This window comes from Bos mutus, chromosome 14 (assembly GCF_027580195.1).
Source record: "Bos mutus isolate GX-2022 chromosome 14, NWIPB_WYAK_1.1, whole genome shotgun sequence".
In the NCBI taxonomy this organism is placed as follows: Eukaryota; Metazoa; Chordata; class Mammalia; order Artiodactyla; family Bovidae; genus Bos; species Bos mutus.
The window spans coordinates 66,151,784-66,176,840 of NC_091630.1; the positions used below are offsets into that span (position 1 = coordinate 66,151,784).

Below are 25,057 nucleotides of genomic sequence, written 5' to 3' on the forward strand. Positions count from 1 at the left end.
CTGTTTTGGCTACACCGTGCAGCATAAGGGATGCTAGTTTCCCACCCAGTGGTCCCTGCAGTGCAAGCACAGAGTCTTAGCCACTGGACCCCCAGGGAAGGCCCTCAGGCATGGCTTCTACACTGCATTCGTGTCCTTCTCTCCGGTCAAAGCTAGACTCTAGTCCAGGCATTCTCCACTTGGTTAAGGGCTTCCCAAATCCCTGTGGCAGGTTGGGGAAAAAGATGGAGAAGTGGTTGGGGAGAGAGGAGAGGAGGGGAAGGAGGAGAGAGGGGCAGCATGAGACTTGGAATTAACTGTAATGAGCGAGCCCCTCCTGGGGAGCAGAGGGTGGGGAGGTTTGTGTTGGAAGGAAGTGGGTGGAGCATCTGGGTGCATCTGTGCAGGGTATCTGAGCTGTCGGGATGTCTTGCAGGTCATCAGTTCTGTGACAAGTGGGCCCTGCTCACGGATCCTGGCGACATCAGGACTGGCACGAAGGGGTACCTGAAGTGTGACATCAGCGTGACTGGAAAAGGAGATGTCTTAAAGCCCAACCCCAAAACCTCCGATGCCGAGGAGCAAATAGAAAAGTGAGACAGGCCCATGGAGGACCGTGCAAGAGAAATGACATGTCCCCATTTCCGTGTCTTTCCCCTCTCCCCTTCCTTATGGGTTCTTGAGAACTGCCAAGTTAGAGGCCTGTCCCCCCCAGACTCTGCTCTGTCAGGGGCGCCATGAGATGTCCTACCAAAGGCACCACTATCCTTTGGGAGGGCAGCTTCTAGAACAAGAACAGCCTGTCTTCCTATACCAACCCACAATGGATAAGCTATTCCCAAGCTTATCCTATGGATCTGAACTGAGCTGATTTTTCTTTGAAGGGAGAATAATTTCAGCCACTGGCTTATGAAATGGAAAGGTTTAATGCACCTCTTTTAGGTGTTTATTCTGTAATTCTGGAACCTGAACCAGTTTATCACATTCATTCTATTCATGCCCTGCGCTGTCATTCACGCCAGGAAGAAAACTCATTTTAGTGATGCATCCTGATATTTTCTCCTGTATCAGGATGCTCCTTTCTGCCTCCAAATTGCCTCTTCCTCTTCTTTCTATTCTTTCAAGTGAAACAGTTCTTTTATGTTTCATTTTTGTCCCCCTCAAGGAACCTCTTGATCCCTCAAGGGTTTCCATCAGAGAGGCCCTGGGCCAGGTTCTACGTGAGACTCTACAAAGCCGAAGGGTTGCCCAAGGTGAACTCCAGCATCATGGCGAATGTCACCAAAGCATTTGTGGGTGACAGTAAGGACCTCGTGGATCCCTTCGTGGAGGTCTCCTTCGCTGGGCAGACGGTGAGTGTCCATTGTTGCGATCCCGGCAGACCTGGGCCGGAATTCTGCTCTTTACCCCAGGACATTGCTGGGTAAAGGACATTAAAATCAAAATCAAAACATGCCTGGAGAGAGAAGGCTTGTCGCCAGAAGGCCTTGCACGTGGCAGGAAAGTAGGGGAGAGTCACCTACTTCCTCTCGCCTTCACCTTCCTGGAAGATTCATAGAGAAAAACTGGCGGGGGGAACCACCATTCAGGACCCAGGCAGGCAGGCCTCCTTCCTCACCTCTGGCTCCTTCTCTGAGCTATTGGCCAGTCCTCAATTCCCAGAGAATTACCACCTCCCCTTCAATCTGCTCCACAATCTACCCAGCTTGTCCTTATCGTATGTAAGCCTGGACATCCTTGTGTCCAGCTGTTCCCTGCTCAAGAGCCATTGGAAGTGCCAGGGCCTGGGCACATGGTCAGAGCTTAATCCTGATTAGTTGGACTTGGAAGCTTCAGCCAACACACGTGTGTCTACCCAGCTCCTCCCTTTGGCAGGGTGGACCTTGGACTACTTTTGTCTTGGGTCCCATTGGCATATATAGGACATATATAACCCGCAAATAGGATATCACCTCCATTGTATGATGAGGAAACTGAGGTCTAGACTGGGGAAGGGATTTGTACCGGGTCCTAATTTTAAAAGATATTTATTTATTTGGTTGCACTGGATCGTCATTGAGGCATGTGAGATCGTTCATCTTCATTATGGCACACAGGCTCTTTCAGTTGCAGCATGTGGGATCTAGTTCCCTGACCAGGGATCGAACCCAGACTCCCTGCATCAGGAGCATGGAGTTTTAGCCACTGGACCACCAGGGAAATCCCTGGTCCTACTTTTATGACGCAAACTCAGGGTCTAATTGTATCTGCTGTCTTCCCGGAAATGCATGGAATGCCTTAATAACACAGGTGTCAGTTTCACCTCAACCCAGTGTGATGATGAGAACTTTCTGGGGGAGGACCTGTGACAACCCTCCTTTTGTCCCAGATGCCCAGCACGGTGTCTGGCACAGAGCAGGACACTGGTTATGTTCATGGGATGTAACTGATTTTCATGGGTGCCTCGTGGAAACAGGTTCATTAATTTGGCAACTTACTTTATATCTCCAGCTGGTGTGAAGAGTTTTCTTTAGTTGGTCAAAGGCCTCTTTCATTTCCTTCAGTGGTTCACATCCTCCTGGCTTTGTGTTTAGGGGCGAACCACGGTGCAGAAGAACTGTGCCGATCCTGTGTGGCATGAACAGGTGGTCTTCAAGGAAATGTTCCCTCCGTTGTGTCGGAGGGTAAAAATCCAGGTGTGGGATGAAGGCAGCATGAATGATATAGTGCTGGCAACCCACTTCATTGACTTGAAGAAGATCTCCAATGAACAGGATGGAGATAAAGGTAAGGCCTCACATGTCTGACTTCAAGGTAGGGTCTCGAAATGATTCATTTAGAGCCTCATCTTCAAAGCCAGAGGAGCAGGCGATGTGTTAGGCACTTTCCATCTCTGTGTGGTCTGTGGCTTGGGTTGGTTTAGGGTAGTGGACAGAGCCAGACTCTAGGAACCATGAGGCTTGTTCCCTGGCCCAGGTCTTCCAGGAACACTGCTGTGTGTTCTTGAGGAAGTCACTCGCTTTCTCTGGGCTTTATGCTTCCTAACTGGAAAATGAAGACTTTAGATTGGATCAGAGGTTGGCAAACTGTGGTTCATGGACCACAGCTGAACTACCATGTATCTATGTATGGCTCACAAGCTTAGAATGGTTTTACTGTGTTTAAATGGTTCAAAAAATATAGTTCCCTCAACTACTGATGAGCATGAGCTGACTGCAGAGAGCCAGGGAAAGAATGGAGAGTCCCAGCTAATTCATTGAGTCAGTCCAAAGAATTTTCACCCTGGATAAAGCTCTTTATAGTAATTCCCCTACATACAAATGAGTTCCATTCCAAGTGTGTGTTCATAAGTCCAATTTGTTGGTAAGTCCAAAAAGCTAGCCTAAGTACCTAGCTAACACAATCAACTATACAGTACTGTACTATAATAGGTTTATAATACTTTTCCTGCACATCATACATACATAAAAAACAAACACAAAAAATAAAACATTTTTAATCTTACTGTACAGTGCCTTGAAAAGTACAGTAGTGCAGTACAACAGCTGGCATACAAGGGTTGGCACACATTTGCAACTTTTTGAAAGTTTGCAACTTACATGTTCATATGTAGGGGACTTACTCTATTAGCAAAATCTAAATTAATAGCTGATAATTCTCTACATATCCCAACCCACCTTCCCTTTATTTAAATCTCAAGAGAATCTTTCTCTGCACTACAAATTTATGTTAATTAATGTATGTATTTGTGGATATGTGTGTATACACATTATACTGTAAAAGGCTTGGCTTATGCAGAGAACAACTTTTACACATTTTTGTTCCCTGCACAAGAGTGTCATCATAGAAAGGCCTTAATAAATATATACCATTTAACTTTCCATGTTATGGAAATGTTTGCCCCAGGTTGCTTTATGGAGAAAGCACATTCTGCCCATCTATAGGATTTCTCAACCAGGCAAAGACGTGTTTTACCCACAACTTTTCAGAGTCACTCTGTTGGGTTTGGGGAGATGTATAGCGATAGTAAAAAGTAGATATCATGGGTTATAGAATCTTCCTACCTCTTTTAAAACAATAGCACTACTTCATAGAATTTATTAAAGGCAGGATAGAATCTAGTCCATGGAGGAATAGAGCAGTGGGTGAGGGGATGGAGAGAGGAAGCTTTCAGGTATTAGAATTATTGATAACAATAAAGCATATGGCAACTTTTTGTCAACAAGAATTGTTAAGCAAATTATGATACATATTGATTCCTAGGTCAGGAAGATCTCCTGGAGGAGGTTTTGGCAACCCACTCCAGTATTCTTGCCTGGAAAATCTCTTGGACAGAGGAGCCTGGAGGGCTACAGTCCATAGGGCCACAAAAAGTTGGACAAGACTGAAGAGATTTAGCACACAATCACTTATTAAGAGTAACAGCTAATATTTTAGAGCATTTCCTAAAGACTTCAGTGAAGCACTTAATATTATCTCTTTTAATCTTGATAGATTAGATTATCCCAATAGATAATCCTGAGATAGGTACTATTAGCATCCCCATTTTACAGTTGAGGATACTGAGGCATCAGAAAGTTAAAAGACTTCTCCAAGGTCACACAGCTTGAAAATGGCAGAGCTGAGACTTGAGATCTGAACCCAGGAAGTCATGCTCAGGGCCACCATCCTGTACTGCCAGTCAAAATGGAACATTCTGGGAATTTCCCTGGAGGTCCAGCGATTAAGACTCCGAGCTTCCACTGCAGGGGTCCCAGGTTCGATCCCTGGTCCAGGAATGAAGATCCTACATGCTGCAGAAAAGAAAACAAAAGGAACAGTCAGTTGCCAAAGAGATGTTTGCATAGACACTTACATTTTCCCAGATGCTATGGATCAAGAAAGGAAACAATTTATGCCAAGAGTAAGTTAAAATCACCAGGTCTTTTCAGTTCTACGTTTAGAGCACATTTCAGAACATTTACTTCTCTCAATCTCCACTACCATCACACTGGTCCAGGCTATCCATGTCTTGAATTTTAATGTTGAAGGAGTCCTTGAACCAGTGTGCTCACATCCATTCTTAGAACCCTTCACATGGCAGCCAGAGTGAATTTAAAAACACACATCTGAGTAGGTCACATCCTTCCTCAAACTCCTCTAGAATAGTCCCATAATCTCTAGGATAAAGACAGACCCACTCGCTTCTCCACATTCTTCTCACCCGCTCCCTCTCTGGACTCCAGCCGCACTGGCTTTCTCTTCCAGTTCCTTCTGCCTCCAAGCTCCTTTCCAATGCCATATGCTCTCTCCTCTGCCCAGAACCCTCCTCTCTCTGCCTGATTCCTCTTCATGCCACAGCAGCCTGTTTTTTGTCCTTGCAGCACAAGATATAGCTCCTTCATAGCATTTGTAATGTGAATATTTGTTTCATGTTTGTATCTGATTTAATCTCCATTGGGCTCCATGTTTCGTCTCTAAAATGATGCCTGGCACGTGTTAGGAGTCCATAAAAGTTTGATGAATGAAAATGCATGTCAGCATAGTCTTGCTGAAATTATGGACAAGTCTAAACATATACATGGAAGAATGACTAGAAAGAAACATAGCAAAATGCCAATTGTGGTAGCATGTCTTTCTTTCTTTAATTTTATTCTATTTTTGGTTACCATGCATGGGCTTTTCTCTAGTTTTGGAGAGCAGGGGCTATTCTGTAGTTGCGGTGCATGGGCTTCTCATTGCAGTGGCTTCTCTTGGCTGAGCACAGGCTCTAGGCACATTGTGCTATAGCACAATAGCACGTGGGCTCAAAGGTTGTGGTGCATGGGCTCAGTTGTTCTGTGGCATGTGGAATCTTCCCAGACCAGGGATCGAACCAGTGTCCCCTGCATTGCAAGGTGGATTCCTATCCACCGTATCACCAGGTAAGTCCGGGATGTCCTGTTTTGTTTTGTTTTTTGACCGAGCCTCATGACTTGTGGGATCTCAGTTTCCCAACCAGGGATTGAACCTGGACCATGGCAGCAAAAGCCCAGAATCCCAACCAGGAGGCCACCAGGGAACTCCCCATGATGGGATAGTCTGTAAATATTTTCTCTTGTCTTTTCTTTATACTTTACATTTCTAAACAAATGTGCACAACTCTCATCAAGCAGTAACCAGCTTGAAAGCATAACCAGGCAACTAAAGCTTGGGCTCTTTCTAGGCTTCCTGCCCACGTTTGGACCTGCCTGGATTAACCTGTATGGCTCACCCAGGAACCACAGTCTGATGGATGACTACCAGGAACTGAATGAAGGCTTCGGAGAAGGCGTGTCATACCGGGGCAGGATCTTGGTGGAGATTGCTGTGGAGATCCTCTCGGGAGGGGCACAGGAGTCTAAATTCTCCAAGGCGCTCAAGGAGTTCAAGTTGTCTCCGAAGGACAAAGATGGCAAATCTTCCAAAGGCGCGAGTAAAGACAAGGGCGACAAAACTGACGATGGCAAACCCCAGCAGGCTTCAGACAAAACCAACTCAACAGAGGTCGAGGTGGAGCCTTTCGACGTGCCCCCAGAAGTAAGTCTGAGCGCGCTTCCACTGAGACTGTGCCCTGAGCCCAGCGCAGAGACAGCATCTGCCATGGGTCCCCAGAGACCCACAGAGGTGTTGCGCCCCCTGCAAAATGTGTCTTGACTCAGCCCTATATTTCGGGGCTGATCCTCTGCCTTTTCCTGCTCACAACATAGCCATCTGCTCATGTTGCATTCTGTCTGCATCCCCCACCAAACACAGATTCCCATGGACACCAAAGTAAAATAAAATTAAAGCACTCTGGAGGAGCTGTTGGGAGTGGGTGGGCAGGTGATGGACTGAACTCTGTGTGGGGCCTAATTGTGTTTAGCTTTGTTAGCTCAGCATGCATTCTGGATGAGATAATGTGGGATGAGGGATGAAGAGGAGGAAGAGTGGGTGACAAGCAGGGACACAAGGAACCGAGACACCTGTTCCCCGGCCCCACGCATGTGGGGAAGTCACCACTGGAGGGAATGGTTATCATTGCTTGTGACTCAGCAAACAGCAGAGTAGCGTCTTCTGGCCCAGTTCTGTGTTAGGGGTGAGAGGTTTGGGACCCCAAGAGGAACATAAACCGTGACTAAGCTCTCAGTCTTTAAGTTCAGTAATAGTGCTTTGTGACTGCAAATGAAGGCATTTTATATTTTGGTGGGTAGATTATAGCTTGATTCTGCCTCTGGGAGGGTGTTTCTCAGGTCAGCCAGACTCTAATTTCAGATGAGGAAGGGATGGGGTGCCTGGTCTCCCAGAGCTGTCCATTCCCGGTAGAGACTAGAACACACAGAAGGATTTTTAGTATGTGGGTCAACTTAGCCTTGGAAGAGCCACTTAATTTTACTGCTGGGATTTAATAAATCTGGCTTCTGCCAGAGTGGATGATCCAAAAGAGAGCAAGGCAGAGACTGCAATGTCTTTTTTGCCCAAATCCATGGAAATCACACAGATATTTATGCCACATTCTAACTGTTAGAAATGAGCCACATGTCCAGCCCACATTGAAATAGGGTTGGGGAATGAATGAGGCTTCACCTTTTAAGGGGAGGCTTTTCCAAGAATTTGTGGACATAACTTAAAACTACCACACTACAGCTTCTGCCTTCCCCAGAGCCTCAGTAGCTCAGAGCTTGCCCTTACTAACATGATAATATCTATTTTTTTGTAGCATCTTCTTGTTCAGCTCTCCAGGTTCCCGCAGCTCTAATTTCCCTTGCTGCAGCCTTGCTCTCATTGTGAATCTGGACAAATGAGGTCCTATAATGCTGGCTTTTTAAACTCATTGTCATCATCACCATCAAAGCTTATCTCCCTTCTGTCAAACCTTGTGTTCATCTTTATTATTTTTCAAATTTATTTTTATTTTTTCTTGGTATATAACTGCTTTACAGTGTGTTAGTTTCTACTGTACAACATTATGAATCAGCTGTAAGGATACATATAATCTCCTCCCTCTCGAGCCTCCCTCCCATTCTTGCCCATCCCACCCCTCTAGGTCATCACAGAGCGCAGAGCTGAGCCCCCTGTGCTCTACAACTGCTTCCTGCTTGCTAGCTATTCTGCACATGGTAGTATATATATGTGTCAGTGCTACTCTCTCACTTTGTCTCATCCTCCTCTTCTCCCATGTCCAGAAGTCCATTCTCTATATCCGCATCTCTATTCCTGCCCTGTGTTCCTTTTTAAATCCTCAGCATTGGTAGGAATAAAAATAGAGTCTGACTGCATGAAATTTATGGTAAAGAAGGGGAGATAAGACCTACAAAATAAATGCATAGGAAGTAGAATGTGATAAAGTGCCTTAAGCAGGTAAAGATAAAGTCATATTATCTCCTGGGGTGAGTGCAGTGTAAGGATTAAAATATTGGGCTCCCAAATAAGAGAGTTGGGTTTAAGATGTGGCAGTATTGTGCAATGGTTACTGTCTGGTCTCTGGACAAGTATCTGTTTGAGTCTTTGGGCAAGTGATTTAAGCTCCTAGGTTTATTTCCAATAATAACCTCTACTTCATAGGCTTATAATGATGATTTAATGAATTAATACAACAAAGTGCTTATTAGAAAAGAGCCTGACACATAGTAAATGCTCAATTACTATTAATCATGTTTAGTAACTATGAACAGATATCTTACTCTTTCATGAAACTACAGCTTCTCACCTTTAAATGGATAGAATAGAAAGATCCCTCTCATAGGATAGTTACAAGAATTACATGAGATAATACAGGTAAAATTCTTTTTTTAAAACTTGTTTATTTAAAGTGAAAACAATTATTGAGGTATAGTTGATTTACAATACCATGTTATTTTCAGTTGTATAGCATAGTGATCCAGAAATTTTGAATGAAAGATAATTGCTTTACAATGTTATGTTGGTCTCTTCCATACATCAACATGAATCAGCCACAGGTATACATGTGTCCCCGTCCTCTTGAACCTTCTCCCACCTCCCACTCCATCCCACCCCTCTAGGTTGTCGAGAGCACCAGTTGAGCTCCCCATGTCCCACTGGCTATCTATTTTACATATGGGAGTGTAAAATATGCTACTCTCTCCATATCTGACACACAATAAGAGTTCTGTAAACACTACCATCATCGTTTTTCTAGCTCAGGGCATCAGGGGAGGCTTCCAGAAGAAGAGGCTTCTTCTGGATTGGACTTTGAAGGGTGGATGGGATTAAGACATGAATTATAACCTGTTGAAATACTTATGGTGACTTCACTTATGGCATTGGCGTGTGTAGGCTTTATCCTAGGTACTGCACATGGGTGATCTCATTCCTTCCCCATGTAGGTCCTGCTATGATGCTCATTTCACAGACAAGGAACATGATACCTGGATAGCAGACACGGCTTGCCCAGTCAACGGCTAGGAAGCAGCAGAGTTGGGATTTAAAGAGGGGATCACCTGGCCTTGGAACCTGCAGTCCCTCTTCCAGGCTCCGTGGCCTCCATTCCCTTTGGGTCTCTGAGTGATTTTTAACCTCCTCCCAGAGAGTAAACTTGGCCTCAGGAAGGCGTGATAAGGGGCTGGCTTACAGCCAAGGGACACAGTGGTGGCAGGCGGGAGCGGCACGTGCTGTGACTAAGAGTCAGCATCTGGCCCCACCCTGTCCCACACTTTCTGGTCAATAGAAACATTTCCTGCTGATGCCAGCAGCACAGGGGGCTTGTGTGTGAAGAAAGAGTCTCAAAAAGAGAGAAGGGGACTTCCCTGGTAGTCCAGTGCTTAAGACTCTGCTCCCAATGCAGGACGCATGGCTTCGATCCCTGATTGGGGGACCAAGATCCCTCGTGGCCGGAAAAAAAGAGAGAGAGAGAGAAAGAGACAGAGTTAAGAGCTCTTGATTGAATGGGGCTCTTAGCCTCTGAAACTACAGCTGCTGTATTTCCTTCAATGAACCTTACTGCTGTTTCCGTTGGGCTCAATAAATCCAAGGGTAAAGCCGGAAAGCACAGCATGAAAGCTCCAGCTCATTCAGCCTCCTCACTCAGAAATGTAATGTGTCACCTGGTTTCTGGAACCATCACTCTCTTAACAAGATACATATACCAAGCTTACCTTTAAAATGAAAGGAGATTTGATTGTAAGGTTGAGACTACATCATTGCGAATGGCTGAACTGGGATTTGCAGTGCGTAGGTCCTGGTTCCTGCCAGTCTGATTAGAGTGGAAGTGATGTACCCTATCAGGCTGATACCAAGACTCAGGTTTCTATAAATCACCCTGGACCAGGTTGGCCTCACTGATTCAGTTTCCTCCTACTATAAAAAGATCCAGGGCCGTCTAATGTATTTTTTTTTTCTTTCTATAGATTGTACCAGAAAAACATGAGGAATTTTTACTCTTTGGAGCATTTTTCGAAGCTACCATGATAGACCGGAGGATCGGAGATAAACCCATTAGCTTTGAAGTTTCTATTGGTAAGTGCAGACAAGCACAGTGTCTGGCACATGGCATGAACTTTATACCTCTTTCTTGAATGAATCAATGCCTTACATGCAGATGGTAGCATTCTGTTGGAGGTTTGCACCTCAGGAAGAAATGAATAACTCCTTGTCCACTCTAGACTCAATATGTAAGGGATAGATTTGTTTTCATAGTTTTAATTAAAAATATATATATAAATTAAAAATAATAAAAAATTTTTAAATGCATACCTATGGCTGATTCTTGTTGACGTATGGCAGAAATTAACCCAATATTGTAAAGCAATTATCTTCCAATTAAAAAAAGTTAAAATAAAAAGATTGAGAGTATAGTTTGCATTCAGACAGACTTGGACTACTAATCCTGGTTCCCTGACCCTAGGATCACTTAATTTCTCTTGGTCTTGGTTTCTTCATCTATAAAATGGGAATAGTGATAATTCCTTATGAAGCTATGGCAAGAGTTTAATGAATTAATGCACATGGCATGCTGTGCGTATAATAGATGCTGTTGTTGTAACTTCCAGCAGTCTTCCTGGACTGATGTGCACCTGGGAAAACCACTCCAAGAAAGAGCATTCCATCAGAGAAGGTCTTGATTTACATTTGGGAAGTTTTGGAGCAGAAAAAAATGGAGAAGGAATCCAGTTAATCTGAAACTTAAGTCATTAAAAAAAAAAAAAAAAAGACCTTAAGATGGAAGCTGATGATGGCTTTGTATCATTGCTAATCTTATTTCTTTGATCTGACCATCATCCTGCCTTCATACTGAGAGCTTATTACTCTGCCCTGGGAAGACATAAGCTTGGATCCTTTCTGCCAAGCAGCCTGATTCTACTTATTGACATCTGGCCCTTCTCCCCTTGCTACTGGCTCTACAGGTAATTTTGGGAACCTGATTGATGGAGGGTTGCATCACAGGAGTAGGAAGAAGTCAGCAGACTCAGCTGAAGAAGACACTCTGCCACTGCTGCACGAAGGAGAAGGGGACGCAGCCCATGATGCCGCCATTCCCCTGGTCTCTACCACTCACCCAGAGAAGCCACTCGTGACAGAAGGGAACAGGTAGGAGACGCAGCTTCCCTGATGGCTCAGAAAGTAAATGCAATGCAGGAGATGTAGGTTTGATCCCTGGGTTGGGAAGATCCCCTGCAGAAGGGAATGGCAACCCACTCCAATATTCTTACCTAGAGAATTTCATGGACAGAGGAGCTTGCTGGGTTACAGTCCAGGGGGTCGCAGAGAGTTGGACACGACTGAAGTGACTGAGCACACACGCACAGGAGCCCCAGGAGGCGAGAGTAGCCAGGATTTCTGACTGTGGAAATGTGACCCATTTCCATGACCGTTTGATTCAGTTCTTCCCTAAAACTAGAAATATTCTGTATCTTAGTTATGGGTGCAAGGTACAGGCTAGACCGACAGGATAACTGCCACTCTCCTGAATTCTCATGTTGACAACTCTCCAAATGACACATCCAGTTAATTCATTCAAGGACAGAGTGATGACGATGGTTCTTATGACCATATCTGAAGCTCCCTTTATCCTATAACTTTGAAGCATAACAATATAGGAAGGTCAGAAGTTAAATTTCCACCCCAAAATCCTATCAACAGTTTTTATAGTCATTTGAACACAATGTAAATTCAACTTGGTGGAAATATTAATTACATCATTTCTTATCTTATTTTGGGCGCAAACTGAAGAACTCAGAAATGATTCTTAGCCATGAAAAAAGACCATTTCAGAAAACAACTGGGGCTCCTACATGCACCCTTACCGATCTTTAACCCACATGACATTTCAACATGCAAAGAGAAGTGAAATTATAGAACTTTGTCTTAAGACAGTGATGTCAACCAAGTGGCTTATGAGAAAGGAAAGCCGCATGCAGTGAGAGTCTTCTGTGTTCTGAGCTTTGTGCTAGGAGTAAAAAAAATATGATCTCACGGGATTGTCGTAAGAGAAGATTGCTCATTACATGTCAAGGGATTGAAATCACATTGCTAGTTCTCATTAGTCTACTCTTCTCAATCTAGACAGTGTCTCTGGGCGTGAACCCATGGCTTAGTGACCACTGTTAGAATCACAAGAACTCTCACATCTATTTTCCCAGATGGCCTTCCTGAGCAGCAGATCCAAACACCTCTACTTGGGGGTCCCCAAGCTAGTCATCAGACTCATTGTCTTCACAGGCAACTTTTCCCCTTTTCCTGTCTTTCCCATCTCAGAGACTGGTCCTGCCACTCACTGCATTCTCAACCACAAATTGGAAATCTGTCAATTGTTCTCTTTTCCCTTCCTACCCACATCCAGTCAGTGATGAAGTCTGGTTAATTCTAGTTCTCAAGTGTGTTCCCTACTGCCATTTCTTTAATTTAGTCAATTGGTATCTTTGGCGTAAGTTATTTTAAACACCTCTTACTTGGCTTGGACCTGCATCAAGGAAATCACCAAACTATCCATCTGAACTCCCCACTTCCCAGTTTGACATTATCCATTGGCTGCTTGTGGTTTTTAAAAAATAAATAAATAATTAATTTTTGGCATTGCTGGGTCTTTTGTTGCTGTACACAGGCTTTCTCTAGTTGCAACAAGCAGGCTTTGCTCTCTAGTTGAGGTTTGAGGGCTTCTGGTTGCAGTGGCTTCTCTTGTTGTGGAGTATAGGCTCTAGGGCGTGTGGGCTTCATTAGTTGTGACTCGAAGCTTCTAGAGTGTGGACTCAGTAGTTGTCTCACGTGGGCTCGGTTGCCTGGTGGCATGTGAAATCTTCCCAGACCAGGCATCAAACCTGTGCCCCCTTCATTGGCAGGCAGATTCCTAACCATTGGACCACCAGGGAAGTCCTGCCTATGCCTTTCAGGCTTAATCTCAGGGGCCATATTTTGTTGATTTGATCCCCATCCACTTCTTTACCATAAACTCCAGCCATTCCCCAAATTCCACCAGTTCTCCAGTGCCATTCCCCAGATGAATCCTGCTGTTTGCTCCATGTGGACCTTGGAACATGCTCTTGCCTCTGCCAGGCAATAAGCGCCATCCTCAGAATGGCTAGCTCCCATTACCTTTCAAGAGTAAATTCAAGTTCCCTTCCCTGAATCCCAAGGCTGATTTGGACTTCTCCACTCAGCTCCATCAAACACTGTTCACGCTGCATTCACCTGTTTTTATTCGTCTGTCTCTCTATCAGATGGTGAGCAGTCAGAGGGCAAAGGACTGTGTCTTGCTCACCTTTGTATCTGCTCATCTCCGCACCAGGCATGTAGTAGATACTCGTACCTGTTTTTGAATGAGCTAAGGAAGTGCTATAACCTAGTTGGGTACCAGATACCATGGGGGAAGAGAGTGGGAGGGGAGGAGGTGAAGAGTTGGCAAAGGTCACAAAAGGGTGACACCCTAAAGAGCGAGGATGAGTTTAAGGATGGGAAGCGATTGTCTGGGACAAAGTAGGAAGGAGTAAGTGAAAATAACCCTGGATGCATGTCCTCTCATTTCTGGGCATGGCTGCACATTTTCTAAATCCTGTCCCTCCCATGGACCACCTTCTTTGGGGTCTTTTTTGGCCCCCTGGCAGCCATGCTTGATGGCCCATCCTCCCTTACATGCACCAAAAAGGACCCCAAACTTCCCCATCCTTTAATGGTTTTTCTGTCCAGTGTCAAACCTGAGGACATCACTGAGCAGGATCTGCAGCTCTGGGAGGCTTTTCTGAGGCTCTCAGTGGTACTCTGCATCCTTCTCTGGGACCAGGCAGTGAAAACATCCCCACCTTGTTAGACTAGCCCATTGCTGATAGTGATGGTAATATCAGGAGATGTAGTATGGGGAGGGTTTAAAGGAGATGAGAGTGCTACAGAATCCTTCAGCGGGCCACACATCAGTACTAACTGGCTCACTCAAAGAGACCAAAATAAGTCATGCTGATGTTTGGGGGTTTTCTGTATATTCCTGTCACTATATTGAAGCTCTGTCCACATAGTGGTAAGCCAAGAATGGCAGCATCTGAATTAGAAGGTTTTATAATAGAATATACCCCAACACACTTGGGCATGCTCACACACACATATGCCTATGCACTCACAGTGTCCACACCCATGAGCACACATACACACATGTACAAACACACACATACAACTTATTTGTCTGTTGCCTCCATTGAAATACCACCTTATAAGGAGTGGTTTAGCCTGACACTTGAAACATCACCTTGGGTTTGCTCTGGGCTTTCCAGTTTTCTAAAGCACGTGCATTTGCATATAATTTACATATGGGGCTGGAGTGCAAGAATGAGACTGGAGCACAAGCCCAGAGTCAGATTACCATTTGATTCTCAGGGTTCCAGGCCTACCCTTGCCCCGAGTCACAAGGCTGATGGCACATCAGTGCAGCCATTCAAACTGTTAGACGTCTCTTCCTGCTGGCAATGTGGTACCCTCCCATCTGCTGCTCTCCATCTGCACGGTCATTTGCCTGAGAAAAATACTGCATCCTGAGCCCTGTAGATCCAGTAAGATCTGGAGGACCTGGGAGCCAAAGACACAGAGGCTTTGAACACCGTTAGCACAGAATCATCCAGAGCAAAGAAACCTTGGGACAGAGCACAACATCAAGTAGGAATTTATTTAGTTGCAGGATTCTCAGTGCCATAATCTGTTTTTAATTTTTATTTGAGTATAATTACTTTGCCTGGAGACTCCCATGGACAGAGAAGCCTGGTGGGCTACAGTCCATGGGTCACAGAGAGTTGGACATGAGAAGGCAATGGCACCCCACTCCAGTACTCTTGCCTGGAAAATCCCATGGACTGAGGAGCCTGGTGGGCTGCAGTCCATGGGATTGCTAAGAGTTGGACACGACTGAGCAACTTCACTTTCACTTTTCACTTTCATGCATTGGAGGAGGAAATGGCAACCCACTCCAGTGTTCTTGCCTGGAGAATCCCAGGGACAGCGGGGCCTGGTGGGCTGCCGTCTATGGAGTCGCACAGAGTTGGACACAACTGAAGCGACTTAGCAGAAGCGACTTCACACACACGTAGTTGCTTTACAATGTTGGGTTAGTTTCTTCCATGTAGAAAAGTAAATTAGTTATACGTATACATATATCTTCTCCTTTTAAGATTTCCTCCCACTCTGCTCAATGTGATGTGGCAGCCTGGATGAGACAGGGGTTGGGGGGAGAATGGATCCATGTATATGTGTGACTGAGTCCCTTCACTGTTCACCTGAAACTATCACAACTTTGTTAATTGCTTTGTGCTAAGTTATTTCAGTTGTGTCCAACTCCTTGCAGCTCTGTGGACTGTGGCCTCCAGGCTCCTCTGTCCGTGCAACTCTCCGGGCAAGAATACTGGAGTGGGTTGCCATGCCCTCCCCCAGGGGTCTTCCCGACCCAGGGATCGAACCCTTGTCTCTTACATCTCCTGCATTGGCAGGCGGGTTCTCTACCACTAGTGCCGCCAATACAAAATAAAAAGTTCAAAAGGAAAAATAAAGATTTCTTTCCTACTTGTGTCATCACAGAGCACTGAGTAGAGTTCCCTGTGCTATTCGGTAAGTTGTGATCAATTACCTATTTTGTACAAAATAGTGTATATATGTCGGTCCCAGTCTCCCGGTTCATCCCACCCCTGCTTCCCTCATCAGTATCCAGGAGTTTGTTCTCTACGTTTGTGTCTATTTCTGCTTTGCAAATATATTCATCTCTGTCAATTCTAGACTCCACATATGAGCCCTATTATACGACATTTGTTTTTCTCAGTGCCATCATTTTTAACAAGATAAAGGAAAGAGCAGTTTCTGACCTTCCTTATTTGTTAAGTTTTATTTTGTTTCCATGCTGTAATCGTAACCTCAGTTTCTGCCAAGGACTTATTTGGCTTCTCTTCTGAATGGTTGCCTGCTGGTTTGTTTTCTCTGCAGAACAGACCACAGAGCATCTTTGCTAACTTTATGGCCTCTAGAAGAAACTTAGGTTGGAGAGCTAAAAAGAACAACCATGCGTTCTTTCAGGCTGAAGTCCTCTGTAGCTTTTGGAATGAAAACAAAGCTCTCTCTTTCACTTTCCCCCCACCCCAACCTCTAGAAGCTCATGACTCCTAACACTGTCCACATTTATTAGGGCCCCTGTCCAAGCAATGCCCATGACAAGAAATGTGCTCTTGCCTGCATTACATGTTTCTCTTCACACCCAGATGTTTGTGGGAAAATTTCAGGGGGCTGGGGGCAGAGCTAGGTAAGAGCTAGCTATAATGAATATAGCTGTCATTAGGCAGGGAACTTCAACCTTAGGCTACATCTCTCCCATCTTACCTGCTTCCACATCCACATTCTTGGGAACTGAATTCTCCCAGTTAGTCCCTTCTTTTCTGTCTTCAGTCTCATCCTCTGAACTATCTTTTTCTCACCATCATTTAAGCATATCCAACCATCACCATCAACCATTCTCTTTGGCTCCATGTCTCCCCTTCCAGCTACTTTGCTATCTCTCTGGTCCTTTCTTAGTCAAGTGGGTCACCGATCAATATATTATTGGCACTAATGCCCAGCAACAACCAACATTGGATGGATGGATGGATGGATGGATGGCAGCCATGGAATGTTGGAGTTGAGTTTGAAGCACATGACTTCATCCTCATTAATATTATTTTACCTTCTTACAATTCTCTAGTGATTTCAGTTTATAAAATACATTCACCTCTGTTATCTCAGTTGATCCTTACACAGTCAGTTCTTAGTATATAGATTTAAAGGGAAAGGAAAATGTTAGTTTTTCTCCCTTCTCTCAATTAGAAAGAGAATTTTTCCTTGAAGAGGGCTTGCCAATTGAATCCTGCCTTCTGGTGATCATTCTAAGCTTTGCCCTGGGTCAGAGTGGTAGCCATTACTACCTCTTCATTGTAGCCATATGGCTGTTCATTGCTTAGTGTTCATAGGTCCCCAGATAGAGGCTAAGGGTGGCATTACTAATGTGACTATTTTATCACCATCCTTTCTCCAGTCCACCCAGGATGTATGAAACATGAACATGTGACCGGAATTGCCTGAAAAACACTGATTGCCAACTAACTTCCAGACCTAATGTATTTTCCCAGGAATTACAACTATTTGCCATTTGAGGCCAAGAAGCCCTGTGTCTACTTTGTCAGTTCTTGGGGAGACCAGACGTTTAGGCTGCATTGGTCCAACATGCTGGAGAAGATGGCAGACCTCCTGGTAGGTGACTCTGATGGGTGATGGATTCAAATATTGGGAAGCTGGAGGCAAAGGGGATCTTTTCCCACTCAGAAGAGGGTCTTGGCCTCAGTTCAAATACCAAAGAATTGAGGCCTCTGCATTTGGATGACGCATGGCTCCTGCCATGTGAACCCAGGGAAATGAGAATACATTTTGCAAAATTCCTCACCTTTAAATCAAGCTCTCCAAATTCAAATCCCTGCTCTGCTTCTACCTGTTATAGTACCTAGTATGATCCATGCTAAGTCATTTCAGTCGTGTTTGACTCTTTGTGACCCTGTGGACTGAAACCCACCAGGCGCCTCTGTCCATGGGATTCTCCAGGCAAGAATACTGGAGTGGGTTGCCATGCCTTCCTCCAGGGGATCTTCCCAATCCAGGGATAGAACTCACCTCTCTTAAGTCTCCTGCATTGTCAGGTGGGCTCTTTACCGTGAGTACCACCTGGAAGGCCCATAGAACCTAAGGATAGACCATTTTCCTCATCTCCAAAGGTCAGGGGATGGACAGCATTCTCACAAAGTTGACAGATCTTAACTTCAACTAGTACAAAATCCTAAGTCTACCAATACATGAAAGTGAAAAGTGAAAGGGAAGTCGCTCAGTCGTGTCCGACTCTTACTGATCTCATGAACTGCAGCCTACCAGGCTCCTCTGTCCATGGGATTCTCCAGGCAAGAATATTGGAGTGGGGTGCCATTGCCTTCTCCTAACAGTAGACAATTCCCTCCAAAGTCAAGCCCTGCTACCTCTCTGGTCCTGTCTCTCACAGGCTCCTCTTCCTTACTTTATTCCAAGCACAGTGGTCTCCTTTCAAGTGTCTCAAAGAAACCAAGCTAGCCACCTCCATGCTCTTCCCTCTGCCTGGGCTGCTTTTCCTCATCTTGTTTCTCCAAGGAAGCCCAGTCAGCCTCCATAGCTCAGGTTCAAGCACTTCCTCAGAGAAGCTTTTTGATGTTTCCTCTTACCCTCTCCTATCATATCTTGTTCTTTTCCTTCAGAATTCTTTGAGGAATTGAATGTGTGAAAGTATTCAAAACAGTGTGCATGCGTGCTCAGTTGCTAAGTTGTGTCCAGCTCTTTGTGACCCCATGGTAGCCCACCAGACCCCTCTGTCCGTGGGATTCTCCAGGCAAGAATACTGAAATGGGTTGCCATTTCCTCCTCCAGATATCTTCCTGGCCCAGGGATCGAACTCCTGTCTCCTGCATTGGCAGGCAGATTCTTTACCAGTGAGCCACCTGGGAAGCCCATTTAAAATAGTACCTACGTGCAATAAATGTACGCTGTCCCACCCAAGCCCCCGGGGGTAAAGAAAACCAGGGAACATGCTGCTTTGGCATCTTGCACCTTCCCTTTGTGATTCCTCTCACATATCCCTTTCCAGCTCACATAACTCACGGACAGTGTCATCTCTTGCCTCTTTCCTTTTCAAAACAAAATATGAGCTGAATATAATTTCTGTGAATGTTAGAATCAGTGTCTCCACGACAGTTTCATTCCCATCTCTCATCCCTCCACCTCCGTGGTTTGTTTTCAGGAAGAAGGTATAGAGGAAGTAAAAGAACTGATTAAGATTTCAGAGGAAGCCCCAGAAGAGAAAATGAAGATGGTGCTCAGTGACTTTATCAGTCAAAGCAGGTACTGGAGGGACAGCTGGCATCTGGGGAGCTGAGCTGTATGGAATCAGCTTTTACTTACCTTAGAAAATAGTCAATTTCACATGCAGTCAAATGAACATTGAGTTGTGTTACATCCATCTTCTTTTGTTCAGTAATTTAGCTGCTGTGGGCTCACTATTGCTTTTTGATACTTTACTAAAACATAAAGCAAAGGAAAAAAAAAGGAAAAGGGAAGAAAAGAAAGACTTACTGCAGAGATTCTTTTTGAAACAAGAAAATTGCTAGCAGTGTTAGTGTCTGGCATGCTTCTTTGCATTTGGTAGGTACTCAGCAACTATTTCGGAGAAGGCAACAGCACCCCACTCCAGTACCCTTGCCTGGAAAATCCCATGGACGGAGGAGTTTGGAAGGCTGCAGTCCATGGGGTCGCTGAGGGTCGGACATGACTGAGCGACTTCACTTTCACTTTTCACTTTCGTGCATTGGAGAAGGAAATGGCAACCCACTCCAGTGTTCTTGCCTGGAGAATCCCAGGGACAGGGGAGCCTGGTGGCCTGCCGTCTATGGGGTCGCACAGAGTCGGACACGACTGAAGCGACTTAGCAGCAGCAGTAGCAGCAGCAGCAGCAACTATTTGGGCTTCCCAGGTGGCACTAGTAAGAAAGAATCCACCTGCCAATGCAGGAGACTTAAGAGATGTGGATTCATAACCTGGCTCAGGAAGGTTCCTTAGAGGAGGGCATGGCAACTCACTTCAGTATGCTTGCCTGGAAAATCCCATGGACAGAGGGGCCTGGTGGGCTAGTCCGGAGAGTTGGACACGACTGAAGCAAGTTAGCACACATGCAACAACTATTTGGCAATTGGCTGCTGGTGGTGGGTATTTAGTTGTTAAGTTATACTTGAATTTTGTGACCCTATAGACGGCAGCCCATCAGGCTCCTCTGTCCATGGGATTTCTCAGGCAAGAATCCTGGAGTGGGTTGCCATTTCCTTCTCCAGGGGATCTTCCTGACCCAGAGATTGAACCTGCATCTCCTGCACTGCAGATGGATTCTTTACTGCTGACCAACCAGGGATTCCCAGTTAGATGGATAAATTGTATCAAATGCTACTTAACAGAAGTTTTTGTACACTACATTAATAAGCACCAATTAATGACTCTTACTCCAGGAGGTAGACAATATAATAAAAAAATGAGTAGGGTATGTCAGTTACCAATTGCAGAGTAACAAATAACCCTCAAATTTAAGTGACTAAAACATATTTATTATTTCACAGTTTCTTGGGTCAAGAATGTAGATGTGGCTTAGTTGGGTCCTCTGCTCAGAACCTATCCCAGGCTGCACTCAAGGCATTGTCTGAGGCTAGAGTTACCTTGGGGCTCCTCTGGGAAGGACTCACTTCCCAGATCACTCACGTGGTCATTTGCAGAATTCAGTTCTTTATAAACTGTTGGATTGAGGAGGATTGAGAACTGCAGCTCCCTGCCAGCTGTTGTTTGGAGGTCATCCTCAATTCCTTGCCATATGGGCCTCTCCACACCACCTCTCACAACATGGCAACTGACTTCATCAGAGTGTGTGAGACAGAAGAGTCAGAGAGGACATGCCAGTAAGCTGGACATCATGGTCTTTTATTATCTAATCTTGGACGTGACAGCCCATCAGTCTTGATGGGTTCTGTCAGAAACCAATCCCTGGGACTAATGTATATTCAAAGGGGAGGAATCATATGATGGCAAGAACAGCAGGAGGCGGGGATCGTGGGGGCCATCTTAGAGGCTGCCTCCCTTAAAGGAAACACCTTGGATTAACTCTTGAAATGAATCAGTCAATACTCGAGCAAACAGTGAGAATTTGTCATGATAGAACGAATGGAAAAGGAGTGGCATTTCATTTGATGGAAAGAAAAAAACAAATAGACAGCAGATAGCTAAATTCCTGTGTTCTGCTTTGCAAGTTTTGTCTTGCAAGTTTTGTCTTTTCTAATCTCTCAACTACCCGAGTATTTTTACTTTTTTAAAAAAGGAAGAAAGCGGAGAGATAAATATGTGTTTTTTCTATCTTGATTTCTGTTCTGTTTTTCACAGAAGCAATATGAATCAGTGCTACTCCTGCTGTGAGTTAAGTGCCACCTGCAATTCCCTTGAAGTATCTTTTAAAAGCTTCATGATCATTTTTAGAAATTGTGGGCAAATTAATAGCTGGAAAATTTTTCTTTACTAGGAGGTTGCTTGATGTGATAATCATTCCTTTCTTTTCTGCAAGTTTTAAACCAACTGAAAAACATACATGAGGGTCAGACATTTGTTTTCTATTTGGTAAATAGGGATTTAAGAAAGCAGTTTGGACCTGAGGTCGAGGACACTTTGTGGTTCCCCCAACCTGTTGGCAGTTGAGCAGCTTGACTTTGGGGCTTCCCTAGAAGGACCAGACCACCTGCCATGTGGAAGTGAGGAGCCTGCCCACAGCCCACAGTTGGCGGGTCTAAAAGATGAAGAATGATCAGAGTCAGGAGCCAAAGTCATCTATCTACCCCATTCTGAGGGGGAAATAAGCTATTTCTCCCCCTGTGCGGAAGGGAGAGAGATTAGAAGCGTTCATCATGTTTCTTAGAGCTGATCCATCCTGGGAGTGGAACAGATTCCTTCTGCCTCTAGGAAAGAAAGGTAGACATGTGACAAGACGCCTTCCTCAAAATAGAATCCTTTTATTTTTAAAAACTAAGAGAAAATGCAATGACTAGTAGGCCCAAAGAGAATCTCTGGCGAAGCTTCAACTGCCACCAGGCAGAGCTTCTGTGTGGGACCCCGAGCTGGGAGGTTTGGCATCTTAACCCCGTTTTGTTCCTTTGTAACTGATTCTTTTCATCACAAAAGTACTACAGGCTCATCTCACAACGACAACAAAACGCAGGATGGGTAGGGTAAAAATGTTCTCAGTTCTCTCTTCAATCCCACTCAGAGAGCAGAGTTTGATTGGTCTTTCTGGGTTTTTTTCCTGTGCATTTGCAAACATACACATTCATAAGAATGCTCTATTTCTTTACAAATATTGCACTTTGTTCAGCAGCTTGCTTTTTCACTCAACAATGTATCACCAGCATCTTTCTACAGTGGTAACTAATGGTTGACCCCACTGTTTAGTTATGTGATATGTATCATGTAATATTTAACTAGCCCCTGATATTTTTGTTCTGATTTATTTTGCTACTATAAATGGTGCTACAATAAGCATTACTGTATAAACATCTTTTTTTGCAAGAACTTTCAGTTATTTTTAAAGGATAGAATTCTAGTATAATTTTTGGATCAAATTATATGGACATTTATATATTGATAAGTGCTATCAAATTACCTCCTAAACATTATAATAATTAACACTCTTCTATCGTAATAGAAGAGAGTGACTTTTCCCTCTCGAATATTTTCAATCTTGAATACTATCCAGTTTTTAATAAGTGAAAATGGCATCAATTTTAATTTGCATTTAAATTATTGCTGGTGAGGGCAATATCTTATTTTCCACGTTTAAAGCCATTTCTAGTTCATCGCACTCATAACCTTTTTCTACTGAGCACATTTTAAACTTCATCTTTCAAAGTGTTACTGTTCAGTCCTTTGTATATTTTAAAAAATATAAGGACATAGCTCAGTTTTGAAACTAAAATATTTGCTTGACATACAACTTTTTAGGAACCTTTTGGTGTGTGTTAAATTTGTAAAATAAAGGAATTGCAAAATAACTGCATTATTTTGGGTTTGCTCTTATGAACTTGTATCAGTTCAGTTCAGTTCAGTTGCTCAGTCATGTCTGACTCTTTGCGATCCCATGAACCGCAGCATGGCAGGCCTCCCTGTCCATCACCAACTCCCAGAGTCCACCCAAACCCATGTCCATTGAGTCGGTGATGCAATCCAACCATCTCATCCTCTGTCATCCCCTTCTCCTCCTGCCTTCAATCCCTTCCAGCATCAGGGTCTTTTCAAATGAGTCAGCTCTTCTTATCAGATGGCCAAAATATTGGAGTTTCAGCTTCAACATCAGTCCCTCCAATGAACACCCAGGACTGATCTCCTTTACGATGGACTGGCTGGATCTTCTTGCAGTCCGAGGTACTCTCAAGAGTCTTCTCCAACACCACAGTTCAATTCTTCATGCTCAGCCTTCTTTATAGTCCAACTCTCACATCCATACATGACCACTGGAAAAACCATAGCCTTGACTAGACAGACCTTTGTTGGCAAAGTAATGTCTCTGCTTTTTATTATGCTGTCTAGGTTGGTCATAACTTTTCTTCCAAGGAGTAAGCGTCTTTTAATTTCATGGCTGCAGTCACCATCTGCAGTGATTTTGGAGCCCCCCAAAATAAAGTCTGACAGTTTCCACTGTTTCCCCATCTATTTGTCATGAAGTGATGGGACTGGATGCCATGATCTTCGTTTTCCTAATGTTGAGCTTTAAGCCAACTTTTTCACTCTCCTCTTTCACTTTCATCAAGAGGCTTTTTAGTTCCTCTTCACTTTCTGCCATAAGGGTGGTGTCATCTGCATATCTGAGGGTATTGACATTTCTCCTGGCAATCTTGATTCCAGCTTGTGTTTCTTCCAGTCCAGCATTTCTCATGATGTACTCTGCATAGAAGTTAAATAAGCAGGGTGACAATATACAGCTTTGACGTATTCCTTTTCCTATTTGGAACCAGTCTGTTGTTCCATGTCTAGTTCTAACTGTTGCTTCCTGACCTGCATACAAATTTCTCAAGAGGCAGATCAGGTGGTCTGGTATTCCCATGTCTTTCAGAATTTTCCACAGTTTCTTGTGATCCACACAGTCAAAGGCTTTGGCATAGTCAATAAAGCAGAAATAGATATTTTTCTGGAACTCTCTCGCTTTTTTGATGATCCAGTGGATGTTGGCAATTTGATCTCTGGTTCCTCTGCCTTTTCTAAAACCAGCTTGAACATCTGGAAGTTCACGGTTCATGTATTGCTGAAGCCTGGCTTAGAGAATTTTAAGCATTACTTTATTAGCCTGTGAGATGAGTGCAATTGTGTGGTAGTTTGAGCATTCTTTGGCATTGCCTTTGGGATTGGAATGAAAACTGACCTTTTGCAGTCCTGTGGCCACTGCTGAGTTTCAGCCATCACATTAGGCATATACCAAAAGAAAGTGGAAAAACACGCATTCCCCAAATCATTATGGGACCTGGACATCAATTCCCATTCTCATTTGTCTCTCAGAAACAGTACAGGGACTTCCCTGGTGGTCCGGTGGTTAAGACTCCAAACTCCCAATGTAGGGCACCCAGGTTTGATCCCTGGTCAGGGAACTAGATCCCATATGCCACAACTAAGACCCAGCACAGCCAAATAAATAACTAACTCTTTTAAATAAAGAAAAGAAACGTTAGTGCATCATTGCTTAATCCTAGTTAAAAAAACCTTGGCTCCGTGGCTTCATCAGCTTTCCCACTGCATTGTAGAAAGTATACTTGCAAATCTCTGGAATTTTAGAAATGAATTTTCACTAGGTTTGAAAATTGTTTTTCTTCTCTTCTAGTGCCTTTATTTCTGAAGCAGAAAAGAAGCCTAAGATGTTGAACCAAAGCAATTTAGATAAGAAACGACTTACGCTCTGTTGGCAGGAGCTGGTATGTGAAAATCTATTTATACTTGGGAAGCACTAAAACATGTGCTTTAAAAATAAGCCTCGTAGATGAAGCATAGGTCATAGACCACATGAGGATAAGGTTCTAAGGGTTATATGTTTGTGTGATAT

General features: G+C 44.2%; 1 protein-coding gene across 3 annotated transcripts in view; it reads left to right on the forward strand.

Annotated features, from left to right (window-relative positions):
- The window catches only part of FER1L6 (fer-1 like family member 6), a 175,765-nt gene that overhangs the window by 58,290 nt on the left and 92,418 nt on the right, over nt 1–25,057 (forward strand). For all 3 annotated transcript variants that reach the window (XM_070382444.1, XM_005891962.3, XM_070382443.1), the window contains exons 8-16: nt 416–572; nt 1,145–1,331; nt 2,553–2,745; nt 6,143–6,495; nt 10,302–10,410; nt 11,298–11,481; nt 17,511–17,631; nt 19,193–19,293; nt 24,839–24,929. In XM_070382444.1, coding sequence (XP_070238545.1) covers nt 416–572; nt 1,145–1,331; nt 2,553–2,745; nt 6,143–6,495; nt 10,302–10,410; nt 11,298–11,481; nt 17,511–17,631; nt 19,193–19,293; nt 24,839–24,929 — 1,496 coding nt within the window. The remainder of the gene's footprint in view (nt 1–415; nt 573–1,144; nt 1,332–2,552; nt 2,746–6,142; nt 6,496–10,301; nt 10,411–11,297; nt 11,482–17,510; nt 17,632–19,192; nt 19,294–24,838; nt 24,930–25,057) is intronic.